General features: G+C 45.9%; 3 protein-coding genes across 3 annotated transcripts; 2 read left to right on the top strand and 1 right to left on the bottom strand.

The window, feature by feature from the left end:
- Nucleotides 1–32: 32 nt before the first annotated feature.
- On the top strand, nucleotides 33–1,001 carry LOC102471400 (olfactory receptor 2T2). Its single transcript, XM_006165343.1, has one exon. The coding sequence runs from the start codon at nucleotides 33–35 to the stop codon at nucleotides 999–1,001; it is 969 nt and encodes a 322-aa protein (XP_006165405.1).
- Nucleotides 1,002–7,836: 6,835 nt separating this feature from the next.
- On the top strand, nucleotides 7,837–8,802 carry LOC102471826 (olfactory receptor 2T11). Its single transcript, XM_006165344.3, has one exon. The coding sequence runs from the start codon at nucleotides 7,849–7,851 to the stop codon at nucleotides 8,800–8,802; it is 954 nt and encodes a 317-aa protein (XP_006165406.1). The 5' UTR covers nucleotides 7,837–7,848.
- A 7,360-nt stretch (nucleotides 8,803–16,162) lies between these two features.
- Nucleotides 16,163–17,107, bottom strand: LOC102472253 (olfactory receptor 2H1). Its single transcript, XM_006165345.3, has one exon. The coding sequence runs from the start codon at nucleotides 17,105–17,107 to the stop codon at nucleotides 16,163–16,165; it is 945 nt and encodes a 314-aa protein (XP_006165407.1).
- Nucleotides 17,108–19,007: the final 1,900 nt, after the last annotated feature.

Raw genomic sequence — 19,007 nt, forward strand, 5'->3', positions numbered from 1 at the left:
TGGACAGCCAGGGCCGGTCACGTGACTCGGATATGCCAGCCACTCTGCAGAACACCACCAACTTCATCCTCCTGGGCCTCATCACACACCCCAGGCTCCCAGGGCTGGTCTTCGCTGTGGTCTTCTCTATCTTCGTGGTGGCTGTGGTGGCCAACGTGGTCATGATCCTCCTCATCCACGTGGACGCACGCCTGCACTCGCCCATGTACTTCCTGCTCAGCCAGCTCTCCCTCATGGACACCGTCTACATCTGCATCACCGTCCCCAAGATGCTCCAGGACCTGCTGTCCAGGGAGAAGACCATCTCCTTCCTGGGCTGCGCGCTGCAGATCTTCCTGTACCTGACCCTGATTGGAGGGGAGTTCTTCCTGCTGGGCCTCATGGCCTACGACCGCTACGTGGCCGTGTGCAACCCGCTGCGGTACCCGGCGCTCATGAGCCACAGGGTTTGCCTGTTCATGGTGCTGGGCTCCTGGGTCGGGGGCTCCTTGGACGGATTCATGCTGACCCCTGTCACCATGAGCTTCCCCTACTGCGGGTCCCGAGAGATCAATCACTTCTTCTGTGAGATCCCGGCCGTGCTGAAGCTGGCGTGCGTGGACACGTCGCTGTACGAGACCCTGATGTACGCCTGCTGCGTGCTCATGCTGCTCCTCCCCATAGCCGTCATCTCCGCCTCCTACGCGCGCATCCTCCTCACCGTCCACCGCATGAACTCCGCCCAGGCCCGCCGCAAAGCCTTCGCCACCTGCTCCTCCCACATCATGGTGGTCAGCCTCTTCTACGGTGCCGCCTTCTACACCAACGTGCTGCCCCACTCCTACCACACGCCCGAGAAAGACAAGGTGGTGTCCGCCTTCTACACCATCCTCACCCCCATGCTCAACCCTCTCATCTACAGCCTCAGGAACAAGGACGTGGCTGCAGCTCTGAGGAGGGCGCTGGGCAGGTGTCCCTCCTCCAAGAGAGTCAGAGCCGTTGCTGTGTCCGGGAAATACTAGGGACCTGGGACGTGTCCTGGAAATACGAGGGACCTGGGGGCGTGTCCGGGAAATGCTGGGGACCTGCGGCGTGTGCTGGAAATCGAAGGGGAGTGAGCAGACAGCCCTGGTACCACAGCCAGCGATATATGGTCTTCCCTGGTAATACTGCCTTGGTGCTGAAAAATGTTCAGTGTCATTTCAACAGTCCAGAGTTATCAGCAAGCTTATCCTGTTCAAGCATCAGCCCGTAACTGCCCCGGAAGTGGCATCTTGTCAACCTGCTGGTCTGGATTCACCGGCATTCTCCAGAGCATCCGCAGCCCAGCAGCTCTGCACGTGGTCCCAGGCAGGTCACACACGTCTTCCACACACCCCGAGAAGATGCCCTCCCGTCTTGTGCCCCAGCGCTGTCCGTGTCTGCACAGCTGGCCAGCTTCTGAGTGGGAATTGTGAGGCGCATTGGCCATGTATGTCCTCGGTAATTGGGCTGATTTAATGTGATCGAACATCTCTATCGCTGACACTGGAGCCACATTCACGTGTGACACCCTCGTGGGGATACTGCGTTGGCATGTGGCTCTACGCTCTCAGCCACATCTTATGAAAGTCTCCTCCTCTTACCTCTGAAATTACAGGTGTTTCCCGTGCCTTTATTCACACGCCTGGAAATTAACAAGCATGTATTGGTTAGCTGATCAATTGAAAATTGACTCTGCCATTAAGACTGTGACACTGGACCAGCCACACTGACAGGAGTCGGGTGGCTCAGAGCAATGCGGGGACCATGTGGAAGGTCCAGGGTCACCCCTAGGGGTTACCCCAGCACACCAGTAACCAGCAAGCCTGGCTGGCTGCAGGGCCGGGGGGATTGCAGGGAAGGCCCTATTGGAGGTGCCCTTCCCATGAAGCAAATACACAAGTAAACATTTTTTAAAAGATCATAGCATTGCTATAAACCTAAAAATGCTCCTGTGTAGGCTTTAGGGAAGTGGTAGATAAATGCAGAATGAGTAAAGCGAGACATTTCATTTACTAATTTAGCTCCCCTGGGTTAAGTTGCTCACCTTCCTCACACTCAGGTTCACCACCGATGTGTCATAAAGGATTTTTTAAATTTTGGTATTGTTTCGATCTGTGTCGAGTTCTGATAAAATATTAACTCTGTAAATACCACACTGAGCCTTCCACCTCCTCTTATTTCTCTATAAATTCCTCCTGGTGTAGGGTCTAAAATATAAGAAATAAAAATAGTAGTATGGATTGGTGTTTTCACTGAAGGGTTTAGAGAACGTGTGACAATTTCTGAACAGTTACGTGGCAAAGACTGAGAGGTGGTCCGTCTAGTGTCAGTGAAGACAGAGGGAAATGCCTCTTCTCGGTGCTGACGTAGGGGACATGCCTTCAGATGGCATAATGCTTATGTCACTGGACTTCCACAGGGCCAACTGTGGTCAGAGCCCAGGATCTGGCAGCTTCAAACTCATGTGGGACACATGTGTGTGTGCCCAAAATCCTGAGAAGAGAATGGAGGAGAAGGGAGGAGAAAGGATTGTGGTGTGGCCATCTCTCTTGGGGGGTGATTTCCCACTTTCTGTCTCTCTCTGTCTTGCCGGTGAGCACATGTGCCCTATAGAGGATTTCTCATTGGAAAAGTGCTTGCACATCAATGTTTATTGCGGCACTTTTCACGATTGCTAAGACATGGAACCAACCCAAATGCCCCCGTACGGATGAACAGATTGAAAAACTGCGGCACATATACTCTATGGAATACTATTCAGCCATTAAGAACAACAAAACCCTGGCTTTTGACAGAAAGTGGAAGAATATGGAAGATTTACTGCTGAGTGAAGCAAGAGTGGGGCCTGGGGAAGAACATTTGGAGGAGGGATACGAAGACAGCATTGGTGAGACAGGGAGGTAGTGTTGTTATATTTTGATCAACTCGACTGGGGAGAAATGTTCATATATTGAAATGATCACCTTGTAAGCTAAATAATGTGACTGAATGTATTTAAAAATGTAAATTTAATAATAATAAAAAAAATTTTTAAAGATCTCCCTTAAAGAAGAGACAGAGAAGGAGAGAGATGCGGTTGTTACTGGCCGGGCTGTGCTGGGCGAGCAGGTCTGCAATATTGCTGAGGGTCTAATTAATGAGTGCAGGGCTGACTACAGAGACACACTCCCTTAGCAATGCTCGACCCGTCCTGCTCCTCTGAGGTGAGCACTGTCCCATAGTAAGTGCCACGGCAATGCAATCTAAAACTTACATCCCAGAATATGTGCAGTGTGCTCCCACGGAACTGCTCCCACCCTAAAAAGGAGTGATCCCAACCTTTTTCCAGTTAGCTCACCAAATTTTTATAGGATAATTTGTGACCACCAAGTTTTCTTCTTTATTAAAATAATACATTAACTTATAAATAGAAAATATAAATGATAACAAATTAAATTCATTTTTAAAGATAATTATTTATTTTAGTTTTATTTATTCATTCCCTTATTTTTTAATTTGACCAGAGAGAGACACAGAGAGAAAAAGAGAGTGGGAGAGAGAAAGTGAAAAAGCAAGCCACCAGGTCCAGGACTCAAACCGTGGTCAGCCATGTAGGAGTGTCCAGCACCTTAACCACCATGCCACCTGCTGGTCCCTAAATTTAGTTTCAATATAATCAACAGTATCTTCACATAACATGTGCTGTTCTATGTGATGGAGAAAAAAATAAAATAAAAACTGTACCCACTTTCCAAATTACACTATCTGGTTTTGATTCTGATCCTCACAAAATCTCATGAAGTATTTAGAGGAAGAATTAGCCTTCTGGGAGACAGAGAGGCTGCTGTCTAGAGCAAATTATTACTTCACTCAAGCAGGAGGCAGATGGGCCTCGGAACTGTCTTCTGATTCTGGCTGGCATTCTGGTGCCAGAAGATGGGGCTAATGACAGACATTCCCAGAGAGGAGCCCCTGGCACACATGCGGCTGCCAGCTTGTTAAGGTTAATGACTTGGGGACAAAATCCCTCCAGAATAATGTGCTCATAAAACCCAGTCCATTCCTTGTTGGCTGCCAGCGAGGCTGGTATCCGAGGGCTGGTGACCCACTTGGAGAGGGAAGGCCCCTGGTGTCTTCTTCAGGTAAGGAGCGTGGACGTAAAACAAACTGACCTTCAGCTTCTCCACATGTGTTTTATTGATACAATACAAAAATATAATAGTGGAAACATAAAGTCTGCTCTATAAATGCTTTAATAAACTGTCCAAAAAATTTCAGACAAGAGAGTATAAACCAAGAAATGGAAAATACCTAGACAATTACTTACCGGGAAGAAGAGAATGCAGACCCCTATCGACAAGAGAGGGACAGTACCAGCCTGCCCTGCCGGACACTGACCAAAGGAAGAGAAATCTGCTAAGAGGCTCGACATCTACTTAAAGAAAAAAAAACTTAAACATCAGCTCTTGACTCGAAAAGAAGTTATATACAGGACAATAGTAATAGCTAATTTCAGGCACTGATGGGTTATTTAACTAAAACAATAGGCTGAAAGATATTACGGAGAAAAATAGAGAGGCAGGACATTTATGGGACAGAGAAATGTATTACTGTCTGTCGATGATAACGTGTCCAGTATCCTTAACTGCACTGGTGGGAAATGTGCTCATGTCGGGAGAATTCATCTTACAAGCTAAGTGATGTATAATGATGAATATATAAAAGAATTTTTTAATTAAAAAAATAACAGGTTGATTTATACATAAATAATAAGCTAAAACCAGATGCGTATCTTTTTTTCCACTTAAGTTGTGTTGAGGGTAGATTTTCTCAAATCTCAGTGACAACCTGGTCATACTTCACATTTACCAAAAATTCTAGTATTGTACTTTCTTCAACACCCAGAGACCCAAAGGTTAAGAAAATACTTATGGGTTTGTTCTGGGCATATTTCTTTGGTTTGTACAACCAGCAAGGGATGTAAAGGTGATCAATAAATACCTGTGGAGTCAGTTACAATTATTCTACATTACTTTATTTATCTTTTGCTACCCCTTTAAAGGGATAAAACTTATGGCAATCTGATCGTATTAGATTTTACTCATGACCTATGCAAAAACAGGGATCTTCATGATCCCAAAAATGTGTTCTCCAAAGTTATCAGTGCAATAAATGAGTAGAAATAATTCATTTTATCAGGTTTAGTGCTGTAAAATACAAATTTTCATTTTTTTCCTTTTTATTTTTCTTTTCCCTGATCCTAGGAAGAGTTGCAGTGGAAACCAGATGACCACCAAAAGTCCACAGAGAATTGCAGGAAGCAAAAGAAGTTCACTAAAATTCTGAGTTCGCTGGTTTTTAAGTGACTTCTATTAAGCATTTTGAACTTAAGAGTCTGTTAAAAAGAAAATCATCTGTTTTTGCAAGATTATTTACAGATATTCTTCCTCCTTTGGAGTGAGCAAACAGTAGGTAAGTCCCCTAGGGAGGCATTTGCTCAAGTGTGGAAAGAAAGCTACCTTCCTCCATTGAGACAGAAAATTCAGATGTGAGAGCAAGCCTGAGGGCTACACGTGTTCATCACATCATCTAAGTCATTCTTTCCTAAATTTCCAGCTCGTTTAACAGCAATGAGCCGTGCTATTAATAAGGTATTCTATACCCTTGGAAAGGCAGAATCAGGAAATGTGTTTGAGCGTAGCTAAGATTGTCTTCTGGCTTCGGCTCCTCAACAGCTGTTGAAGGTTCAGTAGAGATGGCTGCTTCTCTGCCTCCCCAGATAAACTGTGCACAAGTGTCTCCAAAAGGAGAGAGGGCAACAAGATTTTGACCCAAGACAGGGCTCTTTGCAAATAATGGTTCCTTCTAATCAGAAATCTTGCAAAAAAAATTTACGTTTTAGCATTTTAGTAACAAAATTACAATACCCTGTGAGCATATTAAGAGGCTTCAGCCTCTTTCTTAGAAGCAAAGTGTACACACAGTATTTTAAGACTTGTGATACTGACTTTGGCTCTCAAGGAAAAAATACTACCTCTTCCATCCTGGCGGGCAGAGGGAGAGCCCTCCTTTAGTCTCAGTGTTGATACAAGCGATCTGTCAGCAGAGGTTCAGTGGAGTAAGACCGGCTGAGCCCCGTGTGCACACCACGGCCTCTGCACACTGCATGTTGGCCCCCAAAGCAGAAGAGAGCAAGAGCTGCGCCCGGCCTGCTCAGACAGGGCGCCGCTCAGCCTGGGGGCCCGCCCTGAGGCCAGACCACAGCTCACCGGCAGAGAGGAGAATGTCCCACATGTTTCCTTTAATAACTGAGAACTGGGCAGCTTAGGCGTGCTCAGCCACATCCCAAATGCCGGCACCTGTGGAGAGGCTGAGCCCAGGCAGCCGCCAGGGCAAGGCGAAGGCGGGCCCAGTAGCAATGCCTAGTCCGCGCGGCCTTCCTGCCAAGGCCGATCAAACAGTTCCCTCTCCCCGGGAAAGAGAGTCGATTGGGCAATGATGTTGAAAGCAATTATGGTCATTTAACTTGTGGTTTTAATTTTAGAAATCACTGACAAGATTGTTCTAGTAACGTTTCAATTTATTCCACAGGATTTAAATTGGTCTCATATTTCTGTGCAATTTTTTAAAAAGTCTCTGTTTTTTATTTTTACTCACACAGTTGTAAGTAACGTTCTTGTCCCCATGAGGTTATTTGCTCCTGAGTACGGTTTTAATTTAAATGTGTGGCTTACATATATCGTGCACTCTTTGTGGGGTGGGTTCACTGTCAACATTTCACATTGCACCATGCTGTATCACTTCACATTTGGCTCTCATTCACTAATGCTGTTTCCCCCTTTGGGGGCGTGCACTCTGACTTGTCGGCAGGTTTACTCCGCCGTGGCATGCCGTTCCATGGCCTGCTCCACTGGCACATGCGTGGCTGTGTCTGCCAAGCACTTGCTTCCACACCCCTGCTCACTCCCCCATGCAGCTTCTAGGGTCTCCATACCAGGCATGGCCTTTTCTCTTTTCTGTGTTTCACACTGAAATAACTAATCTGTCTGGCAGGGGCTGGAGATGAAAACCCCTCCCTTTCTGTCCATTCCTGTGCGTCGGCTCCGTAACTCCCCAGGGCTGAGTTTAGCTCTGGCTGCAGTGCCGGTAAACGTGGCCACATGTCACACTTGCTGAGCTCATTTTCTGTGTATCTCTTGTAACAACTCCAGGCTGCCGACGTCAATTTTTAACCTCCCACTCCCGACTGCAATAGGATGGGGAACAGCAGGGGTATCAGCAGGTGACAGGCAGAGCTGCTTTTAGGAATCCCGCTGTGAGCTGAGGGTCAGTTAGAGATGAAGAGACTGAAGGAAGGTCTGCGAGGAGGGCACAGAGCCGGGCAGCAGGTGGTGGACTGGCTATAAGGGAGAACCTCACAGTCGTGAGGCCCTGGCGCAGGTCCTAACTCTTCTCCTCACTCACCAGGAGCGATCGCCAGTCCGTGGCCAGTCGTCCTCGGCTCCAGCGCGCTTTCGTAGACCTCCTACAGGTTAGGCGACTTTCTGGATGTGGGAAATGCAGAATGAACAGCACAGGCGTGGCTAGAGCCACTCCCCGTAAAGCAAACACCCCCTTTCTTACACAACTGCCAGGGCCTGTTGCAGTGTACAGACAGACGGTAAAAAGGGCTGTTCCCCGCCAGGAGAAGTGGAGCCCCGAGTGCTGCTCTACGCTGTGTGTGTTGGCCTGCTTGTTCTCCCCAGTGTCTACCCCGAAGGCTACACAGTGACCAGAACCCGTGGAGCTGTCCACACGGAGTCCATCCTGCTCTCCTTCCTGGCCTTGCTGTCCCGCCCCGGCCCGGAGCTGTTACAGACAACACCAATGAAGAACGGAACTTCACCTTCCGACTTTATCCTGCTGGGGCTTCTGGTGGACAGTCGAGTGACAGGGATTGTATTTACCGTTATCTTTGCCATTTTTGTGGTGGCTGTCACTGCAAATCTGGTCATGATATTCTTGATTCAAGTGGACTCCCGCCTCCACACCCCCATGTACTTCCTGCTCAGCCAGCTCTCCATCATGGACACCCTGTTCATCTGTACCACTGTCCCAAAGCTCCTGGTGGACATGGTTTCTAAAGAGAAAACCATCTCCTTTGTGGCCTGTGGTATCCAGATCTTCCTGTACCTGACCATGATTGGCTCCGAGTTCTTCCTCCTGGGACTCATGGCCTACGACCGCTACGTGGCCGTCTGCAACCCGCTCAGGTACCCGGTCCTGATGAACCGCAGGGTGTGTCTCCTGCTGGCTGCGGGTGCCTGGTTTGGTGGCTCCCTCGATGGCTTCCTGCTCACGCCCATCACCATGAATGTCCCCTACTGTGGATCCCGTAGCATCAACCACTTTTTCTGTGAGATCCCTGCGGTTCTCAAGCTGGCCTGTGCGGACACGTCCTTGTACGAGACCCTGATGTACATCTGCTGCGTGCTCATGCTGCTCATCCCCATCTCCATCATCTCCACCTCCTACTCCCTCATCCTGCTCACCGTCCACCGCATGCGCTCTGCGGAAGGCCGCAAGAAGGCCTTCACCACGTGCTCGTCCCACTTGACTGTCGTCAGCATTTTCTACGGAGCTGCCTTCTACACGTACGTGCTGCCCCGGTCATTCCACACCCCCGAGCAGGACAAGGTGGTGTCCGCCTTCTACACCATCGTCACCCCCATGCTCAACCCTCTCATCTACAGCCTCAGGAACAAGGACGTCACGGGGGCATTTAAAAAGATATTTGTACGTTGCTCCGCTGCTCAGAAGGTAGCAACAGCCGGTGCCTAGGGATGTGGCAACGTGAGCACAGGTCTTCCTAAGCCTTCCTCCACGGGTTGCATTTCGTCAGAGACTAACCCCAACCCAGTGAGAGGTCAGGGGTTCTTGTCCTGTCAGGGTTCTTGCTCCTAAGAGGAGAAAGGGAAGATGGGGAAGATGTTTCACTGTGTACATGGAGGACTTTTGGAGAGGTATCAAAAATAATTTATTAGCAAATTAAAGAACTCATGTGGTCTTGGTTCTTGTCTCGAATAAGAAGCAATTAACAGAGTTCGCAGCAGTTGGGTCTCCATAACTTACTCATGGTTAAGTAGAATAAGCCCACAGCTACCAACATTTTAGTGGTAAAATCCTGTGATTATTTTTATAGTCAATACAAAAGTCAAAGAAATTACATGATTTAGTTATTTTTTTCATTATGGGAGTCACACCAAGGGGCTGTGAACTCTGATCGTCCCTGAACCTGCTGCGTTGAGAGCAGCTGGCAAACCCTGTGCCGAGTGAATGTGCAGATGTCCGTCACTCACACGCACCCAAGCGGGATGGGCTAATAATATTTTTTTTTTAAGAGAAGTTTTTACTGTAGGGCGTGTGTGCCCACTGGAAAGACAGAAAGGAAGAAATCACCCCAAGGGGGGATGGCCACACCACTATCCCTTCTCCTCCAGTCTGCTCTTGGGATTTTGGGCACACACACGTGCCTTGCACGAGTTTTAAGCGGCCAGGTCCAGGACTCAAGCCACAGTCAACTACGTGGGAGTCCAGCGACGTAGTCATTCATGTCTGCTGGCCCCAGAGATGGGCTCACACTCCCGCATACACTGTCCCCTGTGCAACCGTAATAGCCGTGCCCTGGGCTTGGCCATGCCACTGTCAGGGACTCCCAAGTCTCCAGCCGGGTGGTTCAACACAGGCACCTGGAGCACTTAGGGTCTGGCTCTGTGTGAGATGGGAAGCCCTGGAAGAGTGTCACACAGCAGTATGTCATGGCGACTCATGTTTCCGAAAGGGCCTCTCGTCTGTGGTGCCGGGGAAGAAACAGAGAACAGCCCTGGACAGGGAGACGACTCAGGAGGCTTCAAAGACAGGACACAATGAGAGGGGTAAGGAGAGATGCAAGTGTGGGGGTGATCTCTGACCCCTACACATCCCCACTGGCTAGCCATGTGCCCCATAGCAAAAACCAAACATACACACACACATACATGCGTATATATAAATATATGTATGTATATGCACTGAACATGTATGTATATATATATGTATATATATATGTATGTATATGCACTGAACATCGCCAAGTGATTGCTTTAGGCATCCAGCAGGTATACTACGGCCACCCGGAAACCACCCTTCTGTCACTGGCCAACTACATGACATACTAAAGCAACTCGTACATTCGCAGATTCTTTATGGCTTTCTTTAGTCTTTCCTTTCCTTTCCTTTTTTTTTTTCCTTGACAGTGTCTTGCTTTGTGGTCCAGGCCAACCTTGAGCTCATAATCCTCCAGACTCACCTCCTAGCTCTCTGGGATTACAGGTGCAGCACCACACCAGACTTTAGGTGGGACCAGAATCAAACCCAGGCCTCCCAGGGGGTCCCAGCTCAGAGGTGGAATCTTCACAGAGAGCAGCACAGGAGGCCTGCTGTTTCCTTTAAGAGCAACATCATTAGTTGGAAAAAAAAAGTTTAAAAACACAGGAATGACGATGGAAGAGTATTAAGGTACACCAAAGGACAGAAAATGACTTCCTTTTTCTATCAAGGATTTCCAGCAGATATTTGGTTATAATCCCTACTGACCAAGGCAGTGCTATCTGCCTTTCACAGCAAACAGCCCTGCTCCAGCCTGGGGAGTCGCTTCAACCCTCCGTGCCCTGCCTGGCATTTTCATTTGCATGAACATTCATGTGCCAATATAAGCAGAGCCCTGTCCTGGCTCACGCTCTTGGTAAGAGTTGGTCATTACCGTGTCTGTGTCCACAGTGTCTCACCTCTCTATTTTTTCCCCAGATTTCCTTTGCTACGCTCCTTGTTGATAATATTTCTATGGCAAGAAATTTTGTAGATATTTATTATGAGATAATGACTTTCTTCCCCTCCCACATTCTTCTTCCACTTTGTCTCTAGTGTCCTCCAGACTTGTTGATGAGGATTTGTATAGTATTCTCAACTGGACTGGTCTGAGGTGTATACCATGCTGGGTTAAGTCTCTCTATAATCTAAATGATGTATAGCAATTCACTGTCTAAATAATAATGATAATAAAGAAAAGAGTCATTATCATAAACCCTGTCATTGTTATTATTGTCACCTGTGCCCTACATTCTGGGTACGTTCTGGATCGAGGGCTCAGGCTGAATCAGAACGCCCGAGTGTGCGCCCCATGGACTCCGACAGTGCACCGTCCCGGGGCCTGTGCTCTGCATCATGGCAGGCACCTCACTGGGCAGACGGGAGGGTCCTAGGAGAGTCCTGAGTGCGGGCTGTCACTCACTCACCAGTTAGGTTGCTGCTCTTCTCCACCGCACATGGCTCTTCATGTGCTCCGTCTCACTGTCAGTCCGTAATTGCTCAAACCAATCAGAAAGATACAATAAATCACATGAGCTCCCTCATTGTATGATTATTGGATTTACTTCTGAATAACAGTTCGCTAATAATGTTTTTCTTATTTGTCTCCAGATACACTTCTGTAATTATCAGCTTAACAGAAATGTATAGCTTTAAATGTCTTTCTTAGCCAATTTTATTTTATACAAAAAGGGGGAAAGTTACCCAAAGTGTTGCAACACAGGAGAGAAATTCTTTGCCTAGGTGCACTTATTTGCAGCTATTTTATATTATTAGAAAGTGAACTGACTCATCACTTGATGACAGAGGCAACCGCAGAGCATTTTAAAAAATAATCCCATTGCGCCAAGATAAAAGGTACTGCTGAATGGTCATCACTAAGAGCCGGCCGCGAGCTCATTCATGAATGACCCCCACTCTGGTTCCTCTCAGTCATCAAATGTACCTCACTGCACAAAAGTAAATAGTGTTTTAAATTCATTCTGCTTTTTAAAAAACGTTCATTTGTTTATGTATTTATTTCTATGAGATATGTGCACACACAGAGGCAGGCCTCCCGAGGAACTACCACGCTGCAATCCCCCCCAGTCCCAGTGGCTCAGACCTCAGCACACAGGAGCCCACCAGGCTCAAGGAGGTCCTGGGATGCCTGCCCAGGACCTGTCCCAAGTGGCCCAGCTGCAATGCCCTTGCACTATCACCTGGCTCGTCTAAATTTCTTTACATTTTATTTTGAACTACTTTCCATACAACTACTTTGTTTTAAAAATATATTTATTGTAATGTATGATTTACATATAATTATTATACACCTTTGTAAGGTCCAAGTATAGTTTTTGAAAATATGCATATGGCGTGTAATAAACAAATTGAAGATATAAACATATTTACCACCTCTGAAATTTAACATCGTGTTATGTTGTAAATGTTCACAATTCACTCTATTGGTTATTTTGGAAGTATATATTGAATTGTCAGTGATGTCCTTTACTGTGAAACACAGCTCTAAAAAAAAAAAAAAAGTGGTTAAAAATCAGAAAACAAAGTCCCATAAATTAATAAGGATGGATTTTTGAAAAAGATCCTCTTAACATAGCCAGTGAAAGAAGAATTTGTGATTTCCATGTGAAGGACTGCAGGAGATAAGAGATTATATTATAATCTGAGAAGACCTGTGGTGCCAGTCATTGTTCCAGTAGAGAGAGGCAAAATGGTACGTAACAGTAGCTCTTTACGAAGAGAGTAAAAGAAAACTCTGACTGACTCACTAAGACCATAGTACTGTACTGTGCATAAAGATAGAAGTCATCACAAAGCAAAAACAAAACAAAATTAGAAAGAGATGTTTAAGAGCGAAGACCTGGTAAAATCAGTGATTTGGTGATTTATAAGCTTTATAAAGTTCTTGATTTTATCCTCCTTTAACTTCTTTTCCAGACAGACTCAGCTACTGTTATATCTATGTGGTGTTCTTTGTATTTCCTGTATTTGGATATCAATATGCCTCTGTAAATTTGAGATTTCTTTTTTGCTTTGTTTTTTGTTTGTTTGTTTTTTTGAGAGATCATTTTGCTACAGGGCATGTGCACTCCCCGGAGAGACAAGAGAAAGAAACTGAGAAATCATGCCCCCAGGGGAATGGGCATGCGGCAATCCCTTCTCCATTCTCCTCTTAGAATTTTGGACATACACACAAGTACCCAGCATGAGTTTCAAGCCACTGGGTCCTGGAACTGCGGTCCATCATATGAGAGTCCAATAACTTAACCACCACACCACCTGCTGGCCTCAAAAGATTTATCTATGCATTTACCTTTCTCTTTGCCTTCTGGAAGAACTACTATGCAGATATTCAGCCATTTAATGGCATCTAATATTTCTCATTTTTGTCCTGATTTTTAATGGCAATTCTTCTTTTTGGTTGTATGGACTAAATTAGAGATTTTGTCTTCAAGGTCAGAGATTCTTCTGCATGGTCTAATTTGCTGTTGATACTTCGAAGAGAGGTTTTGATTTTCTGCATATATTCTTCATCTACAGAAGTTCTATTTCAATTTTTTTTACAGAATGTCTATCTCTTCCTCTTTCAAGTCATGGAAGGATTTTCTCTTTACCTGGAATTGGTTATATATTTTCTCTTACATCTTATTGAGTTTTGTTATAATGAATATTCCAAATTCTTTTTCTGACATTCTGTGATCTCTTGTGTTTTATCCTTGTTGGTGAGGAGTTATGTTCATTTGTGAGGGAAGTATTTCCTGGTTTTCTCCTATTTCTTGGGACTTTGCTTAGATTTTCAGTCATCTGGTGACGTACTCACTTAGTACTTCTTTGGAGCAGGTTTCTGTAGCTGTGTGCTCATGCCGTCCCCTGAGGTCTGAATGAGCTCCATGCCCATGCCCCTCCTCTGCTATGGGTGAGAATGTGGGATCCACTGTGGGAGTTCTGGTTTTAGGTTTTCACAGGGGAGTTTCTCTCCTTTAGTTTTTGGGGGGGGCGGGGGGGCTCCTGGAGGGTCGTGGGGAGATAATTTCTCAAAAACCTGTCTTTGGGTGTTTTGCTACTGAGAGCCAAAGCCTCTCTGGTCCCAGTGTGGTTGGAGGTTGAGCTGGACAGGCAGGATCGAGGTGGTGGTCCAACTGCCACAGCGTGGCACAGTCCAGGGCGGCATCTCCTCCCCCACTGCAGGCTGGCTGGGTGCCTGCTGAAGAGCTGAGGCTGTGTGAGGGGCAGAAGAGTATCAGCCCAGGTGAGACAGCAGCTCCTACCTTCTGTCTCTGGGACTCTCAGTACTGGATGGTGGTCCTTGAAAGCCAGGGCGGTCCTTCCTCCCTCACTGCAGGCTGGCCAGGGATAATTGCCGATCAGTTCAGGCCTGGTGGCCTTTGCTTCCCTTTTGCTCTGTCTCTGGGACTACAGGGACCAGGTGGTGGTCCTTGAAGGCTAGAGCAGCCCCACCTCCCCCACTACAGGCTGGCTGGGGATCCCTGCTGCTGAGCTAAGACTGTCAGCCTTTGCTTCTCCATTACTCCTGGATGGGTGAGGGCAGAGGCATCAGCAAGGGGCTGAGGGCGGGGGAGCGGCTCGTACAATCTCTCTCTCCACACACATACTTTCAGAAAGGATCTCCTACTGGACCATCAGCCTAAGGAAGTGTGATATGCTTTCCACCCTTCACCCACACCCACCTCGGTCAATGCTAATGAAAATGTTTAACTTAATGTGCTGAATTGCAGGGGGCACCTTTAATACCACAGTCTCATTTGCAAAACTCACTTGGACTCAGGCAAAGATGTGATTCTACCATTTCATAACAGAAATAACACTGAAAATCCATGAGGCACTTAGTTCTTACACTTACTCTGTACTACATTTAAGCTAGGATTTATTTTATGTAGCTAGAAAAATAAGTTGAGTAAAATAACATTTGTAATCACTCGGAGATTGATTTGAATTTGGACTAAATTTAGAGATCTGTGTCACGGAATAAAATTGCCAAAATCTCTTTTACATTCAGTACCTCAGCAGCACCTCACTCAGGTCGACTCTCATCTTCCTAGAATTCCAGATGAATGAATAATCTAGCACCACACAGGTGACTCTCACCTAGGCACCCAAGCACACACAGAGTCAGAGTCTCTAGGCAGACTGAACCAGCAGAAATTTATTTGGAGAATGGGCAGCTGAGAAGTCCCACAACAAGCCATGTGCAAGCTGGAGGGTCTGGGAGACTGGCCATGTGGGTGAGGCCTGTCTCAGGGCCGGCCTCAGAGGAAGGGAAGCTGCTGACGGGCCTCGCAGTCCAAGGCTGAAAACCTGAGACCAAGAGGGCCACTCGTGTAAATCCTGGAGCCTGGCGGGGACAGCTCTTGAGTCCTCCTGCCCCAGGCTACCAAAGAGGCTGTCGCACTCTGTGCAAAGAAACCCTTTTAGTTGGTGTTTAGTCTCTCCGGGACCAGCGCTGATGTCTCATGCTCTTCTGCACTACGGGCAGATCTTCCACATCGAGTCACCTCAGACACCCACGTTACTTCCTTCTGGAATCACCGCATGGACAAACTCAGGGTAATGCCTTTTTTAGAAGTTCCTTAGTTCAGTCAAGGTAACACCCAAAACCAACCATCACAGAATAAATAGATGTAAGAACTTAGGGGAAACTATAGGAAATTTTCCCTCCCTTCAAGTTCATATTTAAAAATCCATGAAGTATAGTTGTCTCCATTTTTAAATTTAAAACTCAAATAATTATTTATAAATTATATACTAGCTAATTCTTAAAATTTTAACTCCTTGAGGTTTCATTTTTCATACAAAAATAAATTATGGTCACCAAAAATTAATTCTGCAATTAGTATTCCTTCATAGCTAAATACACTTTGAAAACTTAATATTTTCCAAAAGCTAGGAACACATATGTATTTTGCTTTTTTAGAAAATGAGCCAGTAGGTGGCATGGGAGTTAAGCCCTCTAGATCCACATGGCTGACTAGACAGTTTGAATCCCAGACCTAGTGGCTTGAAAAACACACCAGGTGCATGTGTGTGCATGTCCAGAATCCTGTGCAGAGAACAGAGAAGGGATTGCAGCATGGTCGTCCCCCCACCACCACCCAGGGAGTGATTTCACACACTCTCTCTCTCTCTCTCTTTCATCTCTCTCTCTGGTAAATGCACATGCCATATAGCAACAACAACAAAAAAATTTAAAGTGACATCTAATATCATAGGAATAAAAGATAAACTATAAATTTCCATCTGTGTACTGCACCCATCTTTAGAGATTTCTCCTCTCGGGTCAGTGGTCTCTGTGTTTGTATGCTGGTCCTGCTCTCAGCAGCCTTTGCAGTGCCCCTGTCACCTCCTTGTTTCTCAGGGTATAGATGAGAGGGTTCAACAAGGGCGTGATGACTGTGTAGAAGAAGGTGAAGCACTCTCCATGTCTCGAGGAAAAGTTGTTCTTTGGGTCTATGTGCACCATCGCCACAGTCCCATAAAACAGGAAGACCACCAGGAGGTGGGAGGAGCAGGTGGCAATGGCCTTCTGCCTCCCTTCCTCCGACCTGATTTTCCCCACAGCATGCGCTATGTAGCCGTAAGAAGTCAGGATCAAGCCCACAGGCACCACCGTGAAGAGGGCAGCGGAGATGGTCATCTGCCACTCACTGGCAGAGGTGTCACCACAGGCCAGGCGTATGAGGGAAGGCACCTCACATAGGAAGTCTTCCAGGTGGTGGTGTGGGCAGAAGGGCAGCTGGAATGTAACAAAAGTTTCTGTCAGAGACTCCACTATGCCAGACAGCCAGGCTGTGAGCACCAGCTTCCAACAGAGTGGACGGTGCATGACGATGGTGTAGCGCAACGGCTGGCAGACAGCAACGTAGCGGTCAAAGGCCATCACCACCAGCAACACACCTGCTGTGGCACCAAGACAAAGGGACACACAGAGCTGAACGGCACAGCCCACAAAGGTGATGCTCTTGTCTGGGCCCCACAAGTTGAACAACATCTGGGGCACTGCCGTCGTGGTGAAGCAGAGGTCCAAGAAGGAAAGATTGCTCAGAAAGAAGTACATGGGGGTGTGTAGATGGGGGTCCACACAAGAGAGCAAAATGATGGTCGAGTTGCTGAGGACGATCATGCTGTAGACGATGATCACAACCCAGAAGAGAACCATTTCTAGCTGGGGCCATTGGGAGAGGCCAAGGAAGATGAAGCCTACTGGGAAGCTCTCATTCGTCATTTCTGTTGTAGTTTCCTTGGGGTTGAGTGTAATGGTAAGATTTTTTTAAAACAGATTTTTTTAAAGAAAGTTTCTGCCATTTATTTAGAAAAAGCAAACATTATTAATTTTCTAGACGTTCTTCAGTGAAGACATATGTTTTCCCTTATATTAGGTCAACATCTCTATAGGCTTTGTTGGTTACATGGAAGTACTATTTGTAAAATACTACCCCTTGGAAATCATCTCTTAAATCTATTGGGACATCATGGCCTATTTTTCTGTATTTCTCTGCAAAAATGTGTCATGACTTTTCCAATGACCTAGTACAATGCAACATCCCCAGTGGACACCTTTCACACCACTTGAGATCATTTACATATCCCTTCCAGATCTCTCATTCAGCCATGTGTTCAGTAGCTGTCTAAAAAGTTTGGACTAAAGTGTGAAACAAAATCTTTTATTATTTCACTTATTTGTATTTTTCTGTCAAAGTGGAAAAGTATTATTTTGTCTCGTTTGGTGATGTTAATAGGAAGACCACCCCCCAAACAAGGACTTTCTGTTCTCACTTTGGATTCTAAAGAATGAGATTCTGAATGCAGTATCATTCTGAGTTATCTGAATAAGTACTTTGGCATAGGAGACACGTCAGTTTTTGAATGAGGCAAATCTAGGTTAGATAACTGGTTCATTCACCTTCACTTTAAGTAAAGGAACTTAAAGTACCGAAGTACCCTGAATAAATAGCCTTAAAATTCTTCATTAATATTCTTTCTCAGGGAAATGGTTCTAAGAACTCCTGCTTCAGAAGATTCTGGTCTGACTTAAAAGTGAACAGTATAACAGCTCCCTCGAATTTCCATTGCCATTATCCTCTGTAGCCATTGGGGGTAATAAATAAATTTCAATCAGAACCATAATTTGAAATAGAAATGAATTTAAGTGCCTTCCAGACCCTAACACCTAGAAAGAATCCATCTACATCTGAGGTGGGTCTTGCTCCTTTCAGGGACTAAGGTAACTGAAGATCCTCTGCTCCAAACCTCTCCTTTCAGACCCAAACACCTAGACAGGTAGGGCAGGCTCTGTATCTCTCTGTCTCTTTAAATTCTATTTTATAATGTTTAAGTGTTGTCTCTTGCTTCTGACCTCTCCTTTATCTTCCTAATTTCAGAAGCCATCTACACCTAAGGTATGTCTTGCCACACACTGTCTAGACAGGTCTAGGTGCATAGCCATCAAAAATCTCAATACTTTTAGGGTCATAGAAATCCTCAACACCCACTGAACCTGGTTTACAAAGGGAGAAACTTCTCTTCATAAATCTTAACTCAAATCTCTGTGGATACCACATTGTAAAACACAGTAGAAGAGAATAATTGACACAGAAGTACCTCACAGTAAGAGGAAGCACACAAGCTTACGGTTGCAGAAACCTTCTCCAACAAATTACTCAAAAGTCAATACACCACCAAATGACTAAAAATCAGAGAAGAGAGACTTGCAAAGTGAGCAACAGGGAGAAATATTTAGAGACAGCATGACTCATAAACTCCCACATACCTCTGAACTCCCAGTTGAAACCCTGCAGTTCAGCTCAGGTATACCTGTTCTCTAGAAACTGGGAGGCCTTTGTAATATCCAGTTCTAATGACCAATGTGCAGGTTGCTTAGTGAGCACCAGGGAAATGGAACTGCAGAGAGATTGTGGGTTATCTCCTTCCACAAATAAAAAGAACTCCAAGAAATTAGGAAGAAATGTATAATCCAACATATAACCAGAAAACACCACAGAGGCACAAGAAATATGAGAAACCAAGAAAATATCTTTCCCCCAAGGGAAAAGAACAACCCTTTATCATCCACAGACAGCACAATGGAACTCATGGAAACGTCAGAAAAAGAATTCAGAATTTTT

This window comes from Tupaia chinensis, unplaced genomic scaffold (genome assembly GCF_000334495.1).
Source record: "Tupaia chinensis unplaced genomic scaffold, TupChi_1.0 Scaffold143902_1, whole genome shotgun sequence".
Taxonomy (NCBI): Eukaryota; Metazoa; Chordata; class Mammalia; order Scandentia; family Tupaiidae; genus Tupaia; species Tupaia belangeri.

Bases quoted from the DNA above. Each gene is read 5' to 3' on its own strand.
- LOC102471400 (XM_006165343.1), top strand. From the start codon at position 33: ATGCCAGCCACTCTGCAGAACACCACCAACTTCATCCTCCTGGGCCTC.
- LOC102471826 (XM_006165344.3), top strand. From the start codon at position 7,849: ATGAAGAACGGAACTTCACCTTCCGACTTTATCCTGCTGGGGCTTCTG.
- LOC102472253 (XM_006165345.3), bottom strand. From the start codon at position 17,107: ATGACGAATGAGAGCTTCCCAGTAGGCTTCATCTTCCTTGGCCTCTCC.